General features: G+C 40.0%; 8 protein-coding genes across 8 annotated transcripts; 4 read left to right on the top strand and 4 right to left on the bottom strand. All coding sequences in view use genetic code 12, as the record gives it.

The window, feature by feature from the left end:
- Positions 1–27: 27 nt before the first annotated feature.
- On the bottom strand, positions 28–1785 carry RIB2 (DRAP deaminase; the record flags this gene model as incomplete). The annotated part of the gene is made up of 1 exon (XM_001386117.1): positions 28–1785. The coding sequence occupies one exon, from the start codon at positions 1783–1785 to the stop codon at positions 28–30; it is 1758 nt and encodes a 585-aa protein (XP_001386154.1).
- Positions 1786–2079: 294 nt separating this feature from the next.
- Positions 2080–4218, bottom strand: PICST_33476 (predicted protein; the record flags this gene model as incomplete). Its single annotated transcript, XM_001386116.1, has 3 exons — positions 2080–3645; positions 3864–3865; positions 4194–4218. 3 exons carry the CDS (start codon positions 4216–4218, stop codon positions 2080–2082), a joined length of 1593 nt encoding a protein of 530 aa, XP_001386153.2.
- Positions 4219–4255: 37 nt separating this feature from the next.
- PICST_63274 (predicted protein) lies at positions 4256–5629 on the top strand (the record flags this gene model as incomplete). The annotated part of the gene is made up of 2 exons (XM_001386300.1): positions 4256–5405; positions 5430–5629. The coding sequence occupies 2 exons, from the start codon at positions 4256–4258 to the stop codon at positions 5627–5629; spliced, it is 1350 nt and encodes a 449-aa protein (XP_001386337.2).
- A 1934-nt stretch (positions 5630–7563) lies between these two features.
- On the top strand, positions 7564–7719 carry PICST_63528 (predicted protein; the record flags this gene model as incomplete). The annotated part of the gene is made up of 1 exon (XM_001386299.1): positions 7564–7719. One exon carries the CDS (start codon positions 7564–7566, stop codon positions 7717–7719), a length of 156 nt encoding a protein of 51 aa, XP_001386336.2.
- A 191-nt stretch (positions 7720–7910) lies between these two features.
- PICST_33473 (predicted protein) lies at positions 7911–8558 on the bottom strand (the record flags this gene model as incomplete). The annotated part of the gene is made up of 1 exon (XM_001386115.1): positions 7911–8558. One exon carries the CDS (start codon positions 8556–8558, stop codon positions 7911–7913), a length of 648 nt encoding a protein of 215 aa, XP_001386152.1.
- Positions 8559–9017: 459 nt separating this feature from the next.
- Positions 9018–9653, top strand: PICST_49572 (predicted protein; the record flags this gene model as incomplete). The annotated part of the gene is made up of 1 exon (XM_001386298.1): positions 9018–9653. One exon carries the CDS (start codon positions 9018–9020, stop codon positions 9651–9653), a length of 636 nt encoding a protein of 211 aa, XP_001386335.2.
- A 50-nt stretch (positions 9654–9703) lies between these two features.
- On the bottom strand, positions 9704–12163 carry PICST_73563 (predicted protein). The gene has a single exon (XM_001386114.1). The coding sequence runs from the start codon at positions 12138–12140 to the stop codon at positions 9792–9794; it is 2349 nt and encodes a 782-aa protein (XP_001386151.2). The 5' UTR covers positions 12141–12163; the 3' UTR covers positions 9704–9791.
- Positions 12164–13559: 1396 nt separating this feature from the next.
- On the top strand, positions 13560–15800 carry PICST_15419 (fungal Zn(2)-Cys(6) binuclear cluster; the record flags this gene model as incomplete). Its single annotated transcript, XM_001386297.1, has 4 exons — positions 13560–13664; positions 13686–13848; positions 13873–13969; positions 14024–15800. Coding segments are annotated over 4 exons (2142 nt in total), but the record flags the coding sequence as incomplete, so codon positions are not given.
- Between the last annotated feature and the right edge of the window lie 1652 nt (positions 15801–17452).

Here is a 17452-nt window from a genome sequence, read left to right as displayed (position 1 = left end):
TCCTATTTACATGCATTAGTTGGATTTTTATGAGTCTTTGCTTAACTTCTCGTGGCCCTTTGTAGCAATCTTTAAACATTCCTCTTCATAGCCAGGAATATGAATATACTCTATCCCATTTTCAGCAAACTTAGCAGAACATGAATTGTTCTTGACAAAAGTGTCTGGCTCGACTATTCCTACAAAACAGGTCTTGATAGTGGTACCAATTATACGATCGGCACAGGGAATATTTCCACTTAATCGAAGAGTACATGGTTCCATCGTAGTATATATCTCTGTTCCTTTCGGTATTTCTCTCTTTCCAGTCTCTTCGAAATACTTTTCTAAAGCACACTGTTCTGCATGGGTGTTTCCTGGAAGTTCTCTAGAGTGGCCTGTAGCAAGAACCTTGCCTCTGTTGACCAAAACAGCACCTACATTGTATTGAGTTTGCGTTTCGTCGCACTTATTGGCCATTTCTAGTGATAATTCCATGAACTTTCTGTGTGGTCCAATTGCCCATTCAGGATACTCAGTCTTGTACGACCACGACTTGTCTGCTGCTTCATATTTATAGGCATGCAACCACAAGTCCAAGTCATTGGGACCAGGATCGGAATAAACTGGCATTCCAGAGATTTCATCAATTTCATCAGTAATTAACTCTCCATCTTCCTCGGGATGGGCCCAAGAAGAGGCGGCCTTGTCTTTACCAATTCTATCTAAACGTTGTATTATTTCATTGGAGTCACCTTCGTTGTCTTTTCCCAAATTATTTCCCCATACGAACTTGTTCGAGTAGATAGGGTCGTTGGCAATAGGATGCCCAAGGTATTGTAAGTGTACACGAATTTGGTGAGTTCTACCAGTTAATGGAATACACTTGACAATCGAAGTATCGTGTTCTGGATCATAAGAAACCCGTTTGAAAGCAGTTTTAGCATCTTTGCCTTCTTTCAAGTCAATTCTGTTCAAGCCTAGCTTATGAGCAATGGTTCTCATAGGCTGGTCGACTTCAACTTCTTCCAAGGGAAATTCTCCCTTCACTCTAGCAATGTACTCCTTTCTTACGCTTCTTTCTCTGATCTGTTTGACCAATTTGTCTGCCCCTTTAGCGGTTTTTCCAAGAAACATCAAACCACTAGTGAGTCTATCAAGTCTGTTACAGGGGTGTACCACTTTGCCCATTTCGTGCTGGAAAATCTTGGTGATAGTATTGTACCGATACCTCCCCGTAGGATGCACTGGAATACCTGAAGGTTTATCAATTGCAATTAAATCGTCATCCTCATACACAATTTTGATTTCACGCGATGAAACTGGGGGCTCTTTTCTATAAGTACGATGACTGATGAGATCTCCATTTCTCACTATACTGTCCAAGTTAGCTGGCTTTTTATTCAACGTTACTTGTCCAGCATCAATGGCTTTCTTGTAGTATTCAGCCGAGCGATCTCTAAATTCGTCTACAAATATATCCAAGAGTTTTCTGTCCCTCCATCTCATCTTGCAATATGTCAAATAGGTAAAATAGTATGGATGTACTCTTCTCAATCTACCATCGATGATGTAGCTAGCACCTTCTGCTTCTTCTTCCTCGATCGTCTTTCCTTGCTGAATGGTGCTATCAGAAGCATCCTCTCCTCCTAGTTGCTCATATGCCGTCAAGGTAACTTTGTCAATTACTTGGCGCTTCATTCTGAAGCCCTGACTATCCCTGAGCTTTGAATCCTGAGCAGCAGGAGATGGAGATGCCGGTCTTTTAACTCCTTTGTCTTGGGAAACTTCGACTCTTTCACTCATTTTTCGCAGAGCAAATCGTTGCAGTGTATTCCAAAGTCTCAGATTCTTGAAAAGAGAAAACCTCAAGAGCATCAACAAATAGCTGATGTAGTACAAGAATTGAGAATTATAGTTCTGTCAAATTTCCTTATACTTTGTGAGATGTGAAGTCACGTGAAAATATTGAAATCTTACTTCCATAGGTGTAACGTACGGATCCAACGATGTTGAATAGACAGAATTGTACATCTTATACAAACAATATCCCTTGTTGAGTTGCTTATCTATGCTATACTACAATATTCTATAATTTTTCTATAATAGACCTTGTTTCTTCAAATCAAGGTAATCCTTCTCTGACATGACATTACCTTCGGCGTCTTCGACTTCCACAGCATTCTCGATGTCTCCTTCCTTGATTCTTTTATCTCTTTTCAATCTTTTCCAGAGATCTTGTGCTTCGTTAATCAGTATTATATCCTTAAAGTAGGACACAAATTGCTCAGTTATTCCAAGACATTTCAAGCCATATTGATGCTTAGGTGCACTAAAGTGTTTTTCAAAAGTGACTCTGCCTTTGTATGTAACATTGCCACATATTTCACAGTTGTAAGTCTTGTGCAACCCCTGAAGTTTATAGAGCCAAAATGGAATTGGCTTTCCATCGGCTCCTAAAGGTAGGTGTTTTAAGTTCTCGTTTTCTTCTTCATCGCTGGAATCATTTCCACTATCTGAACTTGAATCATATACAGTCGTATAGTCAGATTCGTCTCCGACGATCGTGGTATTCTCTATCAATCTTTCTCTTTCAGTCATGGCTGATTTTCTCTCTGTATTCTGTATAGTTGCCTCTTTATAGTTGGAGAGGAACTTACCCAATTCTGTATTAATATGCTCTTGCAAGTCACTCTCAGAAATGATTGACTCTTTTGGTGTTGCAGTTTGCAATTCTTTAGCATTCTTCTTGTGTTTCTTACCATTTAAATGGCCTTGATAAACTGATATCTTTGCAAAGACCTTTTGACAAACACTACAATACACTTCACCCAGTTCATTTTCTACTCCATCTCTAGTTGCTGGTTCTTCTTTAGGAGAATATGATTTCTTAATAGATTCAAACACTTCATTGAAGTTCTGCAATGGCTCTGTTCTCAGTACGAAGTCTACCAAATATTCACTTAGATCTCTCAAGTACTGTAGATATATGCTTGAACTGCGGAAGCTTTCTGCGTATGGAAAGATATCGAACACTTTCAAGTACTCCAAATACGAGACGTTGCTGGAAGTCTGATTTCTGTAGATCTCGTGGAATTTTGTCAAATCCAAATATTTTCCATATACTTCTTCAGTAGAGTATATTCCATCTGGATCAAGATGGGATGCAGTGATGCTGATGATGTGCTTTCTCTTGACTTTTGTCTTTTCTTTGCCTTCTTTTCTTACTCTCTTTATATCATCATCTAGCAATACAGATTCTTCCCCAGAAAAGAGAATACTGGAAAACATAGTATACATATTGCGTATGCTCTCCGCCACTTCAATTTCACCATTATTGGTCTTGTTATGCTTCTCTTGAATTTGGGCTAGAGCAGAATCAAAATTGGAAAACGTAGCTTTGGAATCATCTAGGGTACCAAGGATTGATTGTATTATGTCGCTATCGTTAGCCGTATGGTTTCTAAGTGAATTGCAATGTTTCTTGTATTTCTGTTGGAAAACAGCCAATTCATGCTGCTGCAACTTGACTTCTTTCTGTGGTCTCTTTGTTCTGACAATCTGTAGCTTTTCTTTATTCTCATTCTGTGGATACAATAGAGGATCTTTTCTGAACCTACGCGAGGATTCAAGTTCGATTACATCGAGCTCTTCAAGAATCGACCGCTGCAGTTCAAGAAACAGCCACATTCTTATAGTGTATTACTATTCTTAAAGTATTTAACCGGATGGTCTGCTATAAAGTTGGAGATTATGGGTAAGACATGTCTGGGGCATCTCGATATAGATGCAGAAAGCTGCGTGATTGAAGTCATCTGATTTAATAGCCGCACCGCCCTATTTTTTTTATCTCTCGCTAATTCTGTCTACTTGTTCAATCGCACCGCTATATTCTATAACTGTAAATAAGCACTCGATCCCCAAGTTTCAAGTACTATAATTTTGAAATCACAAGTATAATTGAACTATACAAATAGTTGATTCAGTATAGGAAATCTATATATGGAGTCTTTTTGTCAATTACGGCCCCTTTGTACAGCAATTGATACAAAATCATAGGAAGATTTATTGGATTTTCATTCCTCATCTCATTATCAGCCTTTCACAAGTCATTGACATCAAGCCTAACATTCTCAGATCAACGGTATCTCGTATATATTTACACCATCCTGTTGCTGATATCGCCTGTGAGATTCATAAAGAACAAGACACACCAACATTACGTTGCAACATTTCCATTTATATCAACTAAGTCTAACATACGGTATCTTTTTCAATGACAATTCCCAAAGAGATCCCTCTCTTTCTATTCACTTACAATTGCAACAAACGAGAGCTTAATCATGACCTCTTTATTCAAAAGGTGGTAGAGTCATTTCCAACTGATTTGGCTGCTCTCTATGTGTTTGGATTGGAAGAACTCTGTCCCATTTTGGATGGCAGCTTCCACGATATTGCTCACAAACATATGATTCGCTTTAATGAAGTGTTTCTTCACTCGCTAAGAAAGAAATATGGACACAACGATCATCGATTCCAAACCATTGCCATGCACCATATTGGAGCTACGGGGCTTATAGTGATTACACCTTTCCCACTGAAGTTTCATTCTATAAAAAAAGCTCAATCCAGCTGTGGGAGTGGCTATTCATCTCTAAAGGGAGCAGCTGGGGTCAGATTGACATATGCTCCCGATGGCAAATATGCTAATGATAATAGTGTACAATTGACATTTGCCAATGCGCATCTCTCTGCTTATGAAGGTGAGTTCTATTATCGCCGCAGAAACGATAATGTGACCACAATAATGAGATCTCTCGATTTCGGCGATGGATACGGTCTCTTGAAGGATGGGAGTCATACATTCTTCATGGGTGACTTGAACTACAGAACCACCAAGAATTTTGACCCAACCTCAGATGCAAATAAAAGGCTCATATCGTTGCTGGATCAGTCGTTAGTTACAAATGAATCTGTTGAAGAATTGGTTAAAGATTGTGACGAATTGACATGGGCCATTGAAAACGGTCAAATATTCACTGGTTTCACTGAGGCTTGTATCGACTTCCAGCCCACCTACAAGTACCACGTTAATACTGCTGTATACAACTCTAAGAGATCGCCATCATGGTGTGACAGAATCTTGTACCAAATGACATATGAAGACTCAGACGATGAAGACCAGGTAGTAATGCTACGTTTACGTAAAGATTCCAATTCTCAGAACAAACGCAAACGCCTTCCGATTATTCATGAATACAACAGTATCAAAAGTCTACTTCAATCGGATCACCAACCGGTCTTTTTGCATATCACGGTGCCTTTCACAGCGCCCAAATCTATTGTATCTTCGTCGGGCTATTTGCAAATATTGCCTAACGAAAATGCGAATAGGCACTTGCACCATAATGAAGTCAACGTGGATGGTCTAATTTTGTCACGTATGGTAGATGCTGATGAGCCAATAGGTGGTCCTACCCAGATATATATGAGGCCCACCAAGTACGATTACATTATCCAGAACTACGTTCGTCTTGTACCAGATTTTTTGATAGGCTACGGGCTCTGGTTCACAATCACACGTACCGGAAGGTTGATATTGTTGGTATTGGCTTTGGTGTTAGGAGGAGCCTATCGCTATTTGGTATAGGATACTCTCACAAAAGACACAATGAATAATACTAAATTGAATAAACTAAACTACAATAGTATATATATATATAACTAATACTCTTACAGTTTTCGAACGACTTAAATACTCAATTTGCATTTATTAAGTTTACTTATAGTGTATTCCTCTTCATACCTCGGTATCCACCATAGTTAATAATGACTGCGAAAAATTTGGAACCACAGTAGATATGCAGGCTGCAACTTGATAACCAATATGGTACTATTTCTTCGCCATAGTTATTTCGTTCAACCGAAGTCTTTCAAACTTTTCAATTTTCTCCTTCTTTCTTCTACTACTTTAGCATTATACCATTGTGTATCATTAGAAAGGAAACGTTCATATTAAGATGCATATGGTATAACTATAAAATTGAAATGACGAAACTATACCAGCAGAATGATGGAAAAGTTGAAACTATATTCACTGGTGTCAGACGACCTAATCGGAAGATGAATAAACATTATGAAGAGTATTCGATTTTTACCCAACATCAACTGTTCGAGAAATGGTTATCAAGAGTTTACTTTTCATAAGTCTATTTCTTTCTGAAATAGTCGACTGAAAATGGCGACCTACAGTCGGGTATGTATAAGATAATGTGATGGTAATAATCCCTAAATACAAAGAAAAGAAACGGAAGAAAAAAGACATCATGAATTATTTATTATCATTATGAGAGACAGAACCTTCTTCGACAGTCTGCTCGTATCCTCAACACCATCTCCACAAGCTTCATACGAAGTTTTTAAATTAAATGAACAAGTTTTAGAAGCATAAGCTACTAACAGTATGATTTAGCTTTAGCATACTATAGGCAACAGCTAATAGTACATGAGCTTAGCCAATAGAATTTGAGCTTAGCCAATAGAATATGAACTTAGCTAAAGCATGAGCTTCAGCATAGCATGAGGGAATCCTCTTGGACTCCATTCAACGAAACACCACATCAAAAGTCTACACTTAGGCATCTGGACAATCCTTGGAGATGTGACCAGCCTTTCCACAGTTGTAACAAGTCTTGGAGAAGCCAGTAGAGGCAGAAGTGGTAGCAGAATGGCAATCCTTGGAGATGTGGCCAGACTTACCACAAGCGTAACACTTGATGACACCAGCTTGGCAATCTCTGGCAAAGTGGTTTGGACCACCGCACTTGTAACAAGTGGTTCCATTGGCCTTGGAAGCGAACTTTCTCTTTGGAGGAGCAGAAGCAGCAGCAGAGCCGGAAGGACCAGAACCAGAAACAGGAGCTTCGGTACAGTTCTTGGAGATGTGGCCAAATTGACCGCAGTTGTAACATTTGGCACCTTGTTCTTGGGTAGGACAGTCAGATTGGACATGGCCTACGTCTCCGCAAGAGTAACACGTTTTGGCTGTGTTTTGCTTAGGATCAGGACATTCGGAAGATTCGTGGCCTGGCTTGTGGCAGTTGTAGCACAATCTTTCTTGCTGTTGGCAGTTTTCAGCCAAGTGGCCGAGTTCTCCACACTTGTAGCAGGTTCTTGGGTATACAGCAGCCATTATGAGATAACTTGTTGTAATAGAAAGTGGATATGAATGAACGTACGATCACTTGACTTGAGTTTTTCAACGTTTAATAGTATGTCTGTAGCGAAGTTTTGCCAGTGTAGGAAAAATTTTCCGTCACGTGGCGAGTGCGCGCAGTAGCTGTTACCCGGTCGCGAGAATGTTTCCTAGCTGGCGCTGAGAGAGAAATCACGTAATGAGCTCTGGGCTCTTAATATAGATTTCTATGAATAGAATTGAAGGTAGCTGTTGGTAGTGGTGGTCTTGTAGCGAACAATTCTATTGTAATTTTTCGTATTCAGTCTTAATCCGGCTCTGGAAAAGAAGTCCCCGGCTTTTTCACAAATTTCAGGTTCCTTGTAGCTCTACAATTGATTTGTACTACAATGCAATACCCTTACCTTATCTCTAGAACGATAGATCCCATCTTCGCCATCAGTATAGGCGTTGCGTCCTACTACCTCCACGAAAGGAGGGTCGGAAGACCAGAAGGCAGAACCTTGAACGAGTTGGTAGCCAAGAAGTTCTTCAAGAGCCTGTAATATATCTTATACATACATACTTCACGATATAATGAATACATTAATGAATATAACAAATCTATAGGATTTCACTACTTCACTATTTCAATCAAACTATACAATTGCTATCCTTTACATGTAGATGCTATCTTTTTGGCTCTTTTTGTATATGGTTCAAGTCTCTATTGTATTCTTTCATACAATATACATGCCTACTTCCAGTTGGTCTTGAGCTTGTCCAATGCTTGCCCTCCTCTTTCTTCTCCAAGATCTTCCTTGAGAATATCAGATATCTTGTTCCAAGTGGACTCTGTGATCTGCAATGGATTTATCTCTTTCGTGTCTGCAACAGTCTCAACTACAGGTGCAGTTACGGGTTCAGCAACAGGTACAGTCTTTGAAGCGTCTGGAGCTGACACCATGACATTGAAAGTAACTTCAGATTCTACATTAGGCAATGATGAAAGAGCGGACGAGTCGTGCACAACTTTAGATTTCAACATCAACTTCAAGTTGGCAGGTGTCACACCAGCTTCCTTCAATATAGGAACAGATTCGATTAAATCAGTCTTGATCTTAAATATAGTAGAAGATGTTGGAACAGCCGAACTATCTACAGTGAATCTGAAAGGAGGCTTGATTGACTTGAACTTTAAAGAAATGGTCTGTTCTGAGATTGCTCCACTGCTAGCGACTGGAAATGGAACCTTGAATCGTGGTAAACTTGGACCCAACGATTCTAGTTTGTTATAGTCTGTAGTGGAATTGAACTTGTCTAGCGGAGCATTCTCTGAAAGTCCAATGAGCTGGATATAGGTCTGGACAAATTGCTTGTCTTCTTGAATTGTTACGACAGACATTTGGGGATTGTGACGGAAGTAAGATTATTGGCCTTCTTGAATCAAGCTCAAGTTTCTATAAACTTTATGGAGATTGCACTAGTTCTGTCACGTGAAAATGTCGAGAAACTATTTTAAGTAGGGGAAAATGGAGATATTTCACTTCACAAAAACTAGTAGACACATAGCAATACTATCCGGCCCATATTGGCTCGTTAGGTGAACTACTCCTTTAATAATATACTTTGCAACATTTTCAACATCTAAACAATATAGTGGTAAAGCTAAACTGATAAGTATAGGTCGAATTAAAGTAATTCACGTGTATTTTGGCACATGACTCAACCGGGATATCGGCTGTACAATTTATTCAGTGGCTTTAACTAGAATGTCAATTTGCCATTTCTTCATATAGCTCCAAAAACTCGTAAACTTCCGCAGCAATACCATTGAGTTCTTCCTTTGTCCTTCATAGTCATTATGAGTTTCTTCAAAGCTTTCAGGTCTCAAAATTCTAGCAACTATTCTCCTCTTTCGCAGCAGGATGGTTCTTCCCTTCCTCCTCCAGTCACTCAGCCTTCAAGTAACTCATTCAGTGCACGTCTTCTGAAACTCAATCCCTTCAGAGGCGACTCGGTATACCTTGAAGATGACGAGAACTATGTCACATCTGAGCCCGGTTACTTCGAACTATCTAAATGGGACAGAATGCTTATATTTGCTCTTACATTTGCTGGTTCTGTATGCTGTTATTTGATTTGTATTTTCTTATTTCCAGTGTTGACGTTGAAGCCTCGTAAATTTGCCATTTTATGGTCTCTAGGATCGATATTCTTCATCGTGAGTTTTGGGGTTCTTCAGGGATTCAAACCTTATATGGAACACTTATTTCTGTCTACAAGAATTCCGTTCACCATAGCATTTGTCACTAGTATCGTAATGACTTTGGTAAGTGCATTGAAATTGAAGAGCATTATTCTCTCCCTCATATTCTCGGTCATTCAGTTGATAGCTGCGATATGGTACACCGTGAGTTACTTTCCCATGGGTAGACAGACTTTGAATCTTGCTGGAACGGTAGCTAGGAGCCAGGTAGACACTTGGATAAACTCTTAGTACCAAAATACTTCACAACAAGTACTAAATAATGAATATTCGGAGTGTATAAATTAATAATATTCAATTATATTAACTATTAGATAATAAATACTATTATTAAATAAAATTCTATGAATAAAGTGGTGCCTCTATAATCTATTTGCTGTAGACATTCAAGAAATCTTCCTTGCTCAACTCACCAAATTCGGGAAAGGCACTGACGAGGCCCTTTCCTACTACTTTGACGATGGCAGCGTTCGCATTCTTGTCATTCTGAGCAGTTTCAGAAAGTTCCACTACTCTTTCGCCAATGCTTCTTAACTTGACGTCAGAACTTCCTCCCAACACCTTGTTCAAACTCTTCACAGATTGCAAAGCTAACACGTACTTTCCTTCAATAAGGTATGTCTTGTACAAGACTTCGTGAGTGAGTCTCAAGTCCTTACCTTCTTCAATCAAAGGTTTGTACAACTGGAACAACTTGTCAATGATCTGGTCGTCATTGGTCAAGTCGCTCAACAATTTGGCTCCAAGAGGATCTTCGTCGTCCTTTTCACTTTCAACACGGGCAATGAAATCTGCCTTCTTCTTGTTGATTTGTGACTTCTTCTTATTCTTTTTATTGTTTTGCTTCTTGGTGGTCTTGCCTTCTTCAATCAGGGGAGATTCAGAACTTTGTTTCACCTGTTGCTCGTTATAAATTTCAAAGTAAATTTCAGCCATTCCCTTCAATACTCGAGTATAGATGGGGGTGGAATGGATTCTGTCTTCCCATTCTAAGGTGTCAATATAATCTCTGGGTGTCCCACGTCTCATACAGTAGGAGTGGAAGTCATATTGATCATTGTAGTAGATTTTGAAGATCTTTAAAACGGCATTGTATCTCTTCAAAGCCAAACCCTTGTAGGTTTCGATATTTTCTACAAGTTCATTTTCCAACTCCTTGGATTCCTCGCTTTCTAAGGGCGAGCTTTCTTTGAATTCCTTTAACTTGGCTTCATACTCATGGTACAATCTCTTGTACGCTTCGGCACTTTCTACTAAGACCCAGTTTACCTGCATCACGTGCAAGTCTTTGCAACCGTTAATGACTCCATCTTCGAGTTTGGTGAATAATGAAATGCAATCAATAGCCTCGTCAACTTTATTAGCTCTGAAGTAATATTTGGTAGCCTTAGAGTTAATGAATCTGTCTTGCAAATCTAACTCACGTCCAGCATTCATAATGTCAGCTGCTTCCTCAAACTTACCTTGATGTTTAACGATTCTAGCCTTGATTGTATACAACTCTACCAATGTTGGAGAATGTTTCAAAGCATCATCGATGTATTTGTTGGCAGTGTCCAACTCGTTAAGATACAAGTAATGCTGAGCCAAGAAGTAGTTAGTCCAGACGAAGACGGTCGGATTATCGATCTTGGGCAATTCTGCTGCATAGAAATCCAAGACAACTTTTTCGATGACTTTCAACTTCTTATGGTTTTTGTACAAAGGCTTGACATTGACAAAAGTAGCTGGAATCCCTCTTTTCAACTGTGGAACAAGGTAGCTACGGACCTTCTCTTCAAATCTAGCATGGGAAGAAGGTGTGAAAGTCAATGGAAGAAACTTGGGAGGATCTGAACGTGGATAGAACAGATCCAATTTCTCGTAAAGCTTCAATCTGAGATCTACTGAATTGCCTACAGTTCCCAAAGAGAGTTCTAACAAGTTGTAGTACTGCATGTTGTCTGGGTTCCTCTGGAGCAATTGACGGTAGATGAGAGATGCTTCGTGCTTTTTGTCAAGAAGCATCAAGAATCGAGCTTTGTATTCCAAGAAGGACAATCTGTCTTTGATTTCAGAGGAGTCCTCCTCCAAAGTAGCAAGAGCTTTGGCGATGTCGCCTGACTTAGCTATGATATCAACCTTGTACAATACACATTCCGATTGTTCGTAACGGTCAGCGTCAGTCAAATGCTCCTTGATTATGCCTTCTATCTTTGTGAGAGTGCTAACGGCCGCGGCGTAGTCCTTGTTCAAGTGGTGGGCTATAGCTACACCAGTCCAGTTGGCTCTGTAACCTGGTTGGAACTCCAAATACTGCTGTCTGGAGTCTTTCAAGTTTTTATAGTCTCTGATCTGGGTTTGCATCAATGACAAGTCACGCAAAATGGGCTTATTGGGAGATCCATTGTCATTTGCAGCCTTGAGCCACTTGCTAGCTTCTACATAGTTCTCTACAGAACGGTAATAGATCCCAGCCAAATGATTGACCAAGTAGTTAGCTGGTGCCTTTTGGATAGCCTTGAGCACATATGACTCAGCCTCGGACTTGTTGCCGATGTTGTGGTTGATACAGCCTTTGAGTGCAAGAGATTCGGCATGGTTGGAGTTTTTCTTGAGGTTTGTCTCTACAAGCTTGAGAGCTTTCTTATACTGTTTGGCGTCGTAGAGCTTCAATGCCTCGCGGAAGTTGCCGTCTTCTTTATTGGCGAAAATGGGGTTTCCCTTCTTGGCCACCATGGTTTCCCGGAACTTTTACGATTTCTGGTGAAGAAATTGGGAAGAAATGGTTCTTACGATCGAAAATAGAGTTGTTGAAAAATTGACATTTATGATTGAGGGCACACGACACATGTGATAGATGTCATGTGACTATACACCGGAAAATGTTGGAAATTCAATCTAAATGTCGTATAATGTCGCTGTGGTACGACATTGATCCTACATTATATTCCATCAACTTCAAGAATGTTTAACGAAGTTGAAGGCTTAGCCATATGATGTAACTGCGATGGTTGGTCCTACTTGGTATGGGTCTAGATGTACATTTCCCGACCAAGTTGATCCCATTTTGGGCAGTTGGAATCTCGTGAAAATTTTTCACATTCTCGCCTCGAGAATTTGTCTATATATTTAGCTAACAGAATTTCCTAAGGAACCTAGAAGCCTCCTAGGAAGTGAGTCAAATCTGAGCTTTCATAGCAAGCTGTTAATGCAAGGGATTTCAGTAGAAACAACTTCGACGTAGCCAGCTTAAATATTAAGCCTAAAAGACTTAAGGATTCAATATACAGTATCGAAATCCGAACAGAAAATAAATGTAATTCTTGCTTCAGAGGAACTTTCCACCAAACCAGTATCATGTGCTTTGTGTCATGCTGTCTGTGAACTGCTTTGTGTTTGTGTGTTCTTTGCCATCTTCTCTTCTCATATGACTTTTGTCATCTGATCTCAGGAAGGGAAGCGGATGCAAAACGGAAGCTAAGATAACTTCCGCTTTTCCTGTACCACTGCAGGTTCCATGCAGCACTCCTAGTCTAGATAGCCATAGAACAATAAGCAACTTGAGCTTAGCGATGGTGGGGTGGTGTGTTCGTGTTCATATATAGTGATGGCAATTCTCAAGAGTCCTGCGGCTGGTAATGGGACTTCGAACGAGGTTTTTATCTTTTGATTCAAAGAATTCAGGTAATTCAATCTGCTAAAAGGGTCTCATACTTAAGAATCACTGTCCCGCATATAATTGAGAGTGTCTAATAAATATCGCATACTTAAAGCTCCACTCATCAGTAGCGAAATACAGACTCTTCTTTCTGAACTAATACTTTTCTTTTGGCCATTTGGAGCGAATAGCAAGAGTTCCAACTGTTCTGCCACAAATAGCTCTACTAAGGCATTAGAGAATCATATTCTTTCATCAGTTTTCAATTTGGTTATCTAAAGCATCGCTTCGGTCCCGGACTGTTCAGCTAGAATTTCAGATCAACTGAACACTACTAGAACTCCATACACCAAATTCTACAAATACAATCACTATCACGTACAGCAAGTTTGCTCTGTGTTCAATTATAGCCACGCCCTTTCAACATGTACTCCAAACTGTCTTCCGTAAGTCCTGATCCTGAAGACGACCATGAGGCTCAGGAAAAGAAGAGACTCCGGACTAAAACAGCCTGCGACTACTGTAGGAAAAGGAAGTCCAAGTGTAACGGAGAAAACCCCTGTTCAAACTGCTTGACTCACAGCAAAGACTGTACATATACTGTTGTGCCCAAAGTGAGAAAGAAGAGGGTGTCCAAGTCTCTGTCTAATTCCAAAGATAAGAAGCATAACCCCAATTCCATACAAGGACTCAATAGTAGACTTTCTACTTTGGAAGGTCTTCTTTCTAAACTAGTGAAAAGACTCGACTCCAAAAGTCTATTGGACCTTGGGAATTCTAGATCAGGTGATAAAGATGACGATTCGTCAGATACAGTGTCTTTAAACTCGTTACCTTCTGAAAGTAACAGTGAGGACGAACAGGAGGAAGAAGATTTTTCCAAAGAATTGGTCCTCAACGAAAAATCGTCAGTGCTGAGCCCTGAAAAGCTTAAGCAGATGCTTCAGCCCTGTGAACCGAGGTCCTGTCAAATAGTGACTAGCGCCAGAGACAGAATCTTACAGTACTTTGGTTCTCATTCGATGTTCTGTATCTTTTCAGCAAAGTCGATAAAATGGATGAAAGGCAGAATAGAAGGTAAGGGCGATGACTCCCTTCTTTTGCCAATAAGAAACTTGCCTTACGCTCTTAACAGTGTAGTCCAGTCTAACATGAAAGTATGGGCTCAGTCTTTGCCAACTTCACCGTCCAATAGCAAGTTCTTCTTCAACAAGAACGAAAAGAATCTCATTTTTGAGCTTCTTGAATACTATTATGACGATATCAATATCGCACCCTACTTGTGCAGTTTACACACAATTCGTGAATTGTTCCAACTCTACTTCTACGCTTTGTCCAGTCATGATGTAGATATTCTTAACGGAATATCACAGAGTGAATTCTTGATTATGAATGTCTCTATAGCTTTGTGTTTGACCAACAAGTCTGGAGATGTGAAGGATAATCATAATTTCCCAGCTTTGTCAGCAGCATCCAGTTCTGATCTCGCCCAATTCAAGCAGAAAATGTTCTCCAATGCTGTTGCATGTTATGAAAGAGTCTCTGTGGTCTGTGAGGGTATAAGAACCATCCAAGGTATAGCATTGGTCACTTTGTATATCGAAGCTAGTTTTATTACTGATTTCCAGATTAACCACATGTTGGTTTCTGTGATGGTCAGGTTTGCTTGCGATTTGGGACTTCACAGCACTGTTTCCGTTTCCAAATACGATGCTGAAGAACATGCCCATTTGAAAAGAAGGTTGTGGTGGTTTTGTGAATACATGGATAGTGAAGTTTGCTACAGAAGTGGGAAAGCCACGTTGATTAATCGTGCAAATGTGACAATCTTAACCGAAGAAGATGACTACTTCCTTTCTGTGCCTTTGGATCCATTCAAAAACGACGTCTGTAAGAAAAACTCATCTGAACTAGTAGCAAACTGCCGTAAGTGGGGGTACCAAAATTACTACATCTACTACACTTTGATGTTATGCAGACTTAAAGAAAAGAGTTACAACAACTTGTTCAAACCTCAGGTTGCTCATCAAAGCCAAGAGGAATTATTGAAATCATTGCAAGATATCAATGAGGATATGTTCCGTATGGCGAGATTGATGGAACCCGAAATTAGACCAACATTATATTATGTCAAAAGACCAGAGTCTCCTAGCAGAAGTTGTTTCGCTGAACTTTCTGAAAGCAACAACAACTTTTTCCAGTACAGTTCTCTCTTGTTGCAGTTGTCTTTCTTTGCTCATTTACTCTCAATCAACAGGGTGCCCTTTATGAACAACATGTTTGAAAGCAATGAAAAAACTATCAAGTTTGGTAACTTGTCTTTGGAAAGTGCCAGAACCATATTGCATCTCGTGGTAGATTTGGATAGAACAAAGGTTCCTAATTCGATCTTGAATTGGGTCACTTTCTATCCATTTATGGCATATTGCAGTCTTATTGGCCACTGTTTGTCTTTCCCACAAGAAAACAGTACTCATATGGATTGTACGTTGTTGATTCGTGTATCTTTGAACTTTTTTGCATACAGAGGTCTTAATGAAGAAGACATAAGAACGTTTGGTGAATCAAAAACATATGACAATAAGAGTATGATGTACGACTTGATCACACGTTTACTTTTGAGAGTGTTGGTCAATTTGATGGACAAAGAATCCGAACATCACTATGCAAATGAGATCAAGGGTTTGAGCGACCACATGGAAGCATGTGCCAATATATACCCTGACTTGTTCAAGAAGACCGAAGGCAAGAAGCCAATGAACTTGTTGTTTAGTGGTACAGGTTTAAGCCAGCTGATCTTCACCCACGAAGAGTTTGACTCATATGCCATTGATTCTCCTTCTCTTGGATCATTTGATACGCCTTTGAGTCAATCTCTGAAAAGCACTGCAGAGTCGCAGAAGACATTAGTCAACTCGGAACAGCAAGCAGCTCCTGATTCGCAGCCTTCGTTGTCGAAGTTGATTGATCCGCTGGAATCTGATTTGGATTTTGGACAGATGAATGAAGAGGCATTCAACTCGTTGATCTCGTCTCAATTGTATACCTTGCCCAATTTCTTCTTTGATGGCAATTATGAGTACAGCAATTCTGAGAATGACCAGGGTAATGATTTTGACTACTACATGAATTAGATTGTATATACGAAGCGATGAGAGAACAAGAGTAGATACTAGTGAAGTGTCTATACATGTAAATACCAATCGATTGCACTTTGTTAGCTTCGCAAAATATGTAATTGGATGCAAAACTAGACGTAGAACGGAAATAGGAGTTTCATGGAAAAGGTATGACTAAGGGGAAGGGTCTAAAATGTCAGCAGATTCCACGATCCAGATTGCTTGACCGTTTCTTGTCTGTAGACACAGCGGCTGCAATTCGAATAATATATCTGGAGTGCATGCTGCAACTTGCCCAAATGAATCCGGATAGATAAGTTCTCGGGAGAGAGTTGGACCCGGTATCCGAACTAATAACAAAAGGAAATGTATCCAGTTTCAATGGAGGCTAAGCTCGGAGATTATAGACAGATGAATGACAGGCACACTTGAAAATCGGCTCACTGGCCAATTGGTGTTAGACAACCTTAAAGTGACTTGAGGCATTCTGTGGTGAACTGGATCCTTTTTTCCACAACGTGTTGCAGAGGGAGAAAGACAGAAAAAACGAGGCCACCAAAAACAGCAAAAACGTATTCAATATTCAACAAGAACACGGAACACGGACCATATGGCCACCATTTTTGCAGACTCAAAGGTCGACAATTCGGTGTTTTGATTCAATCACATTGAAGAGCCGAGATAATAAGGTATTATTTAGGTCAAGCCGACGCAATACAGGTGCGGGTGCAAAATTTTGATCCACTAATAGAAAAGCGGGTTTAAAATTGCTTCGGCCAAGTCTGGATCTGAGCGTACGAGATGCCCTGCGTGTGAGATGCCAGAACGGATCCTGACATCTGAAGTAGAACCACTATCTAGCTGGCAGGTGTTGAAACCCCCCCGCTTAGTTGCACTAAACCCGACATCAAGCTTTGCTTGTGATTTCTGCTTCTGCCGACTTACTTCCTTCCCCATTCACGGCTAGAAGTCGTCGTGGTACTTCCGGTTTACATAACCTCGTATACGCCTACCTGTGTAAACCAGAGGGAAGTGCAATTTTCCACTGTGCTTTCAAAGTCTGGCAAGACCAACCTACTTAAACTGTCGTTGATCTAGCTCCGGATATACCACCACTGTTCAATATACTATTGCTGAAAGTCTCTCGACTTCCGTAAGTGTCTGTAGATGTGAATAGCCTCTAAAATCTCTAAATTCTCTATTCTTCCAACTTAAAAGTGCAACCACGGCCTATTATCTACTAGGCTAATCTGCATACCGGCTCTAATACT

The sequence above is a fragment of the Scheffersomyces stipitis genome, chromosome 7, assembly GCF_000209165.1.
Source record: "Scheffersomyces stipitis CBS 6054 chromosome 7, complete sequence".
Taxonomy (NCBI): Eukaryota; Fungi; Ascomycota; class Pichiomycetes; order Serinales; family Debaryomycetaceae; genus Scheffersomyces; species Scheffersomyces stipitis.
This window is presented reverse-complemented; position numbering and strand designations above follow the sequence as displayed.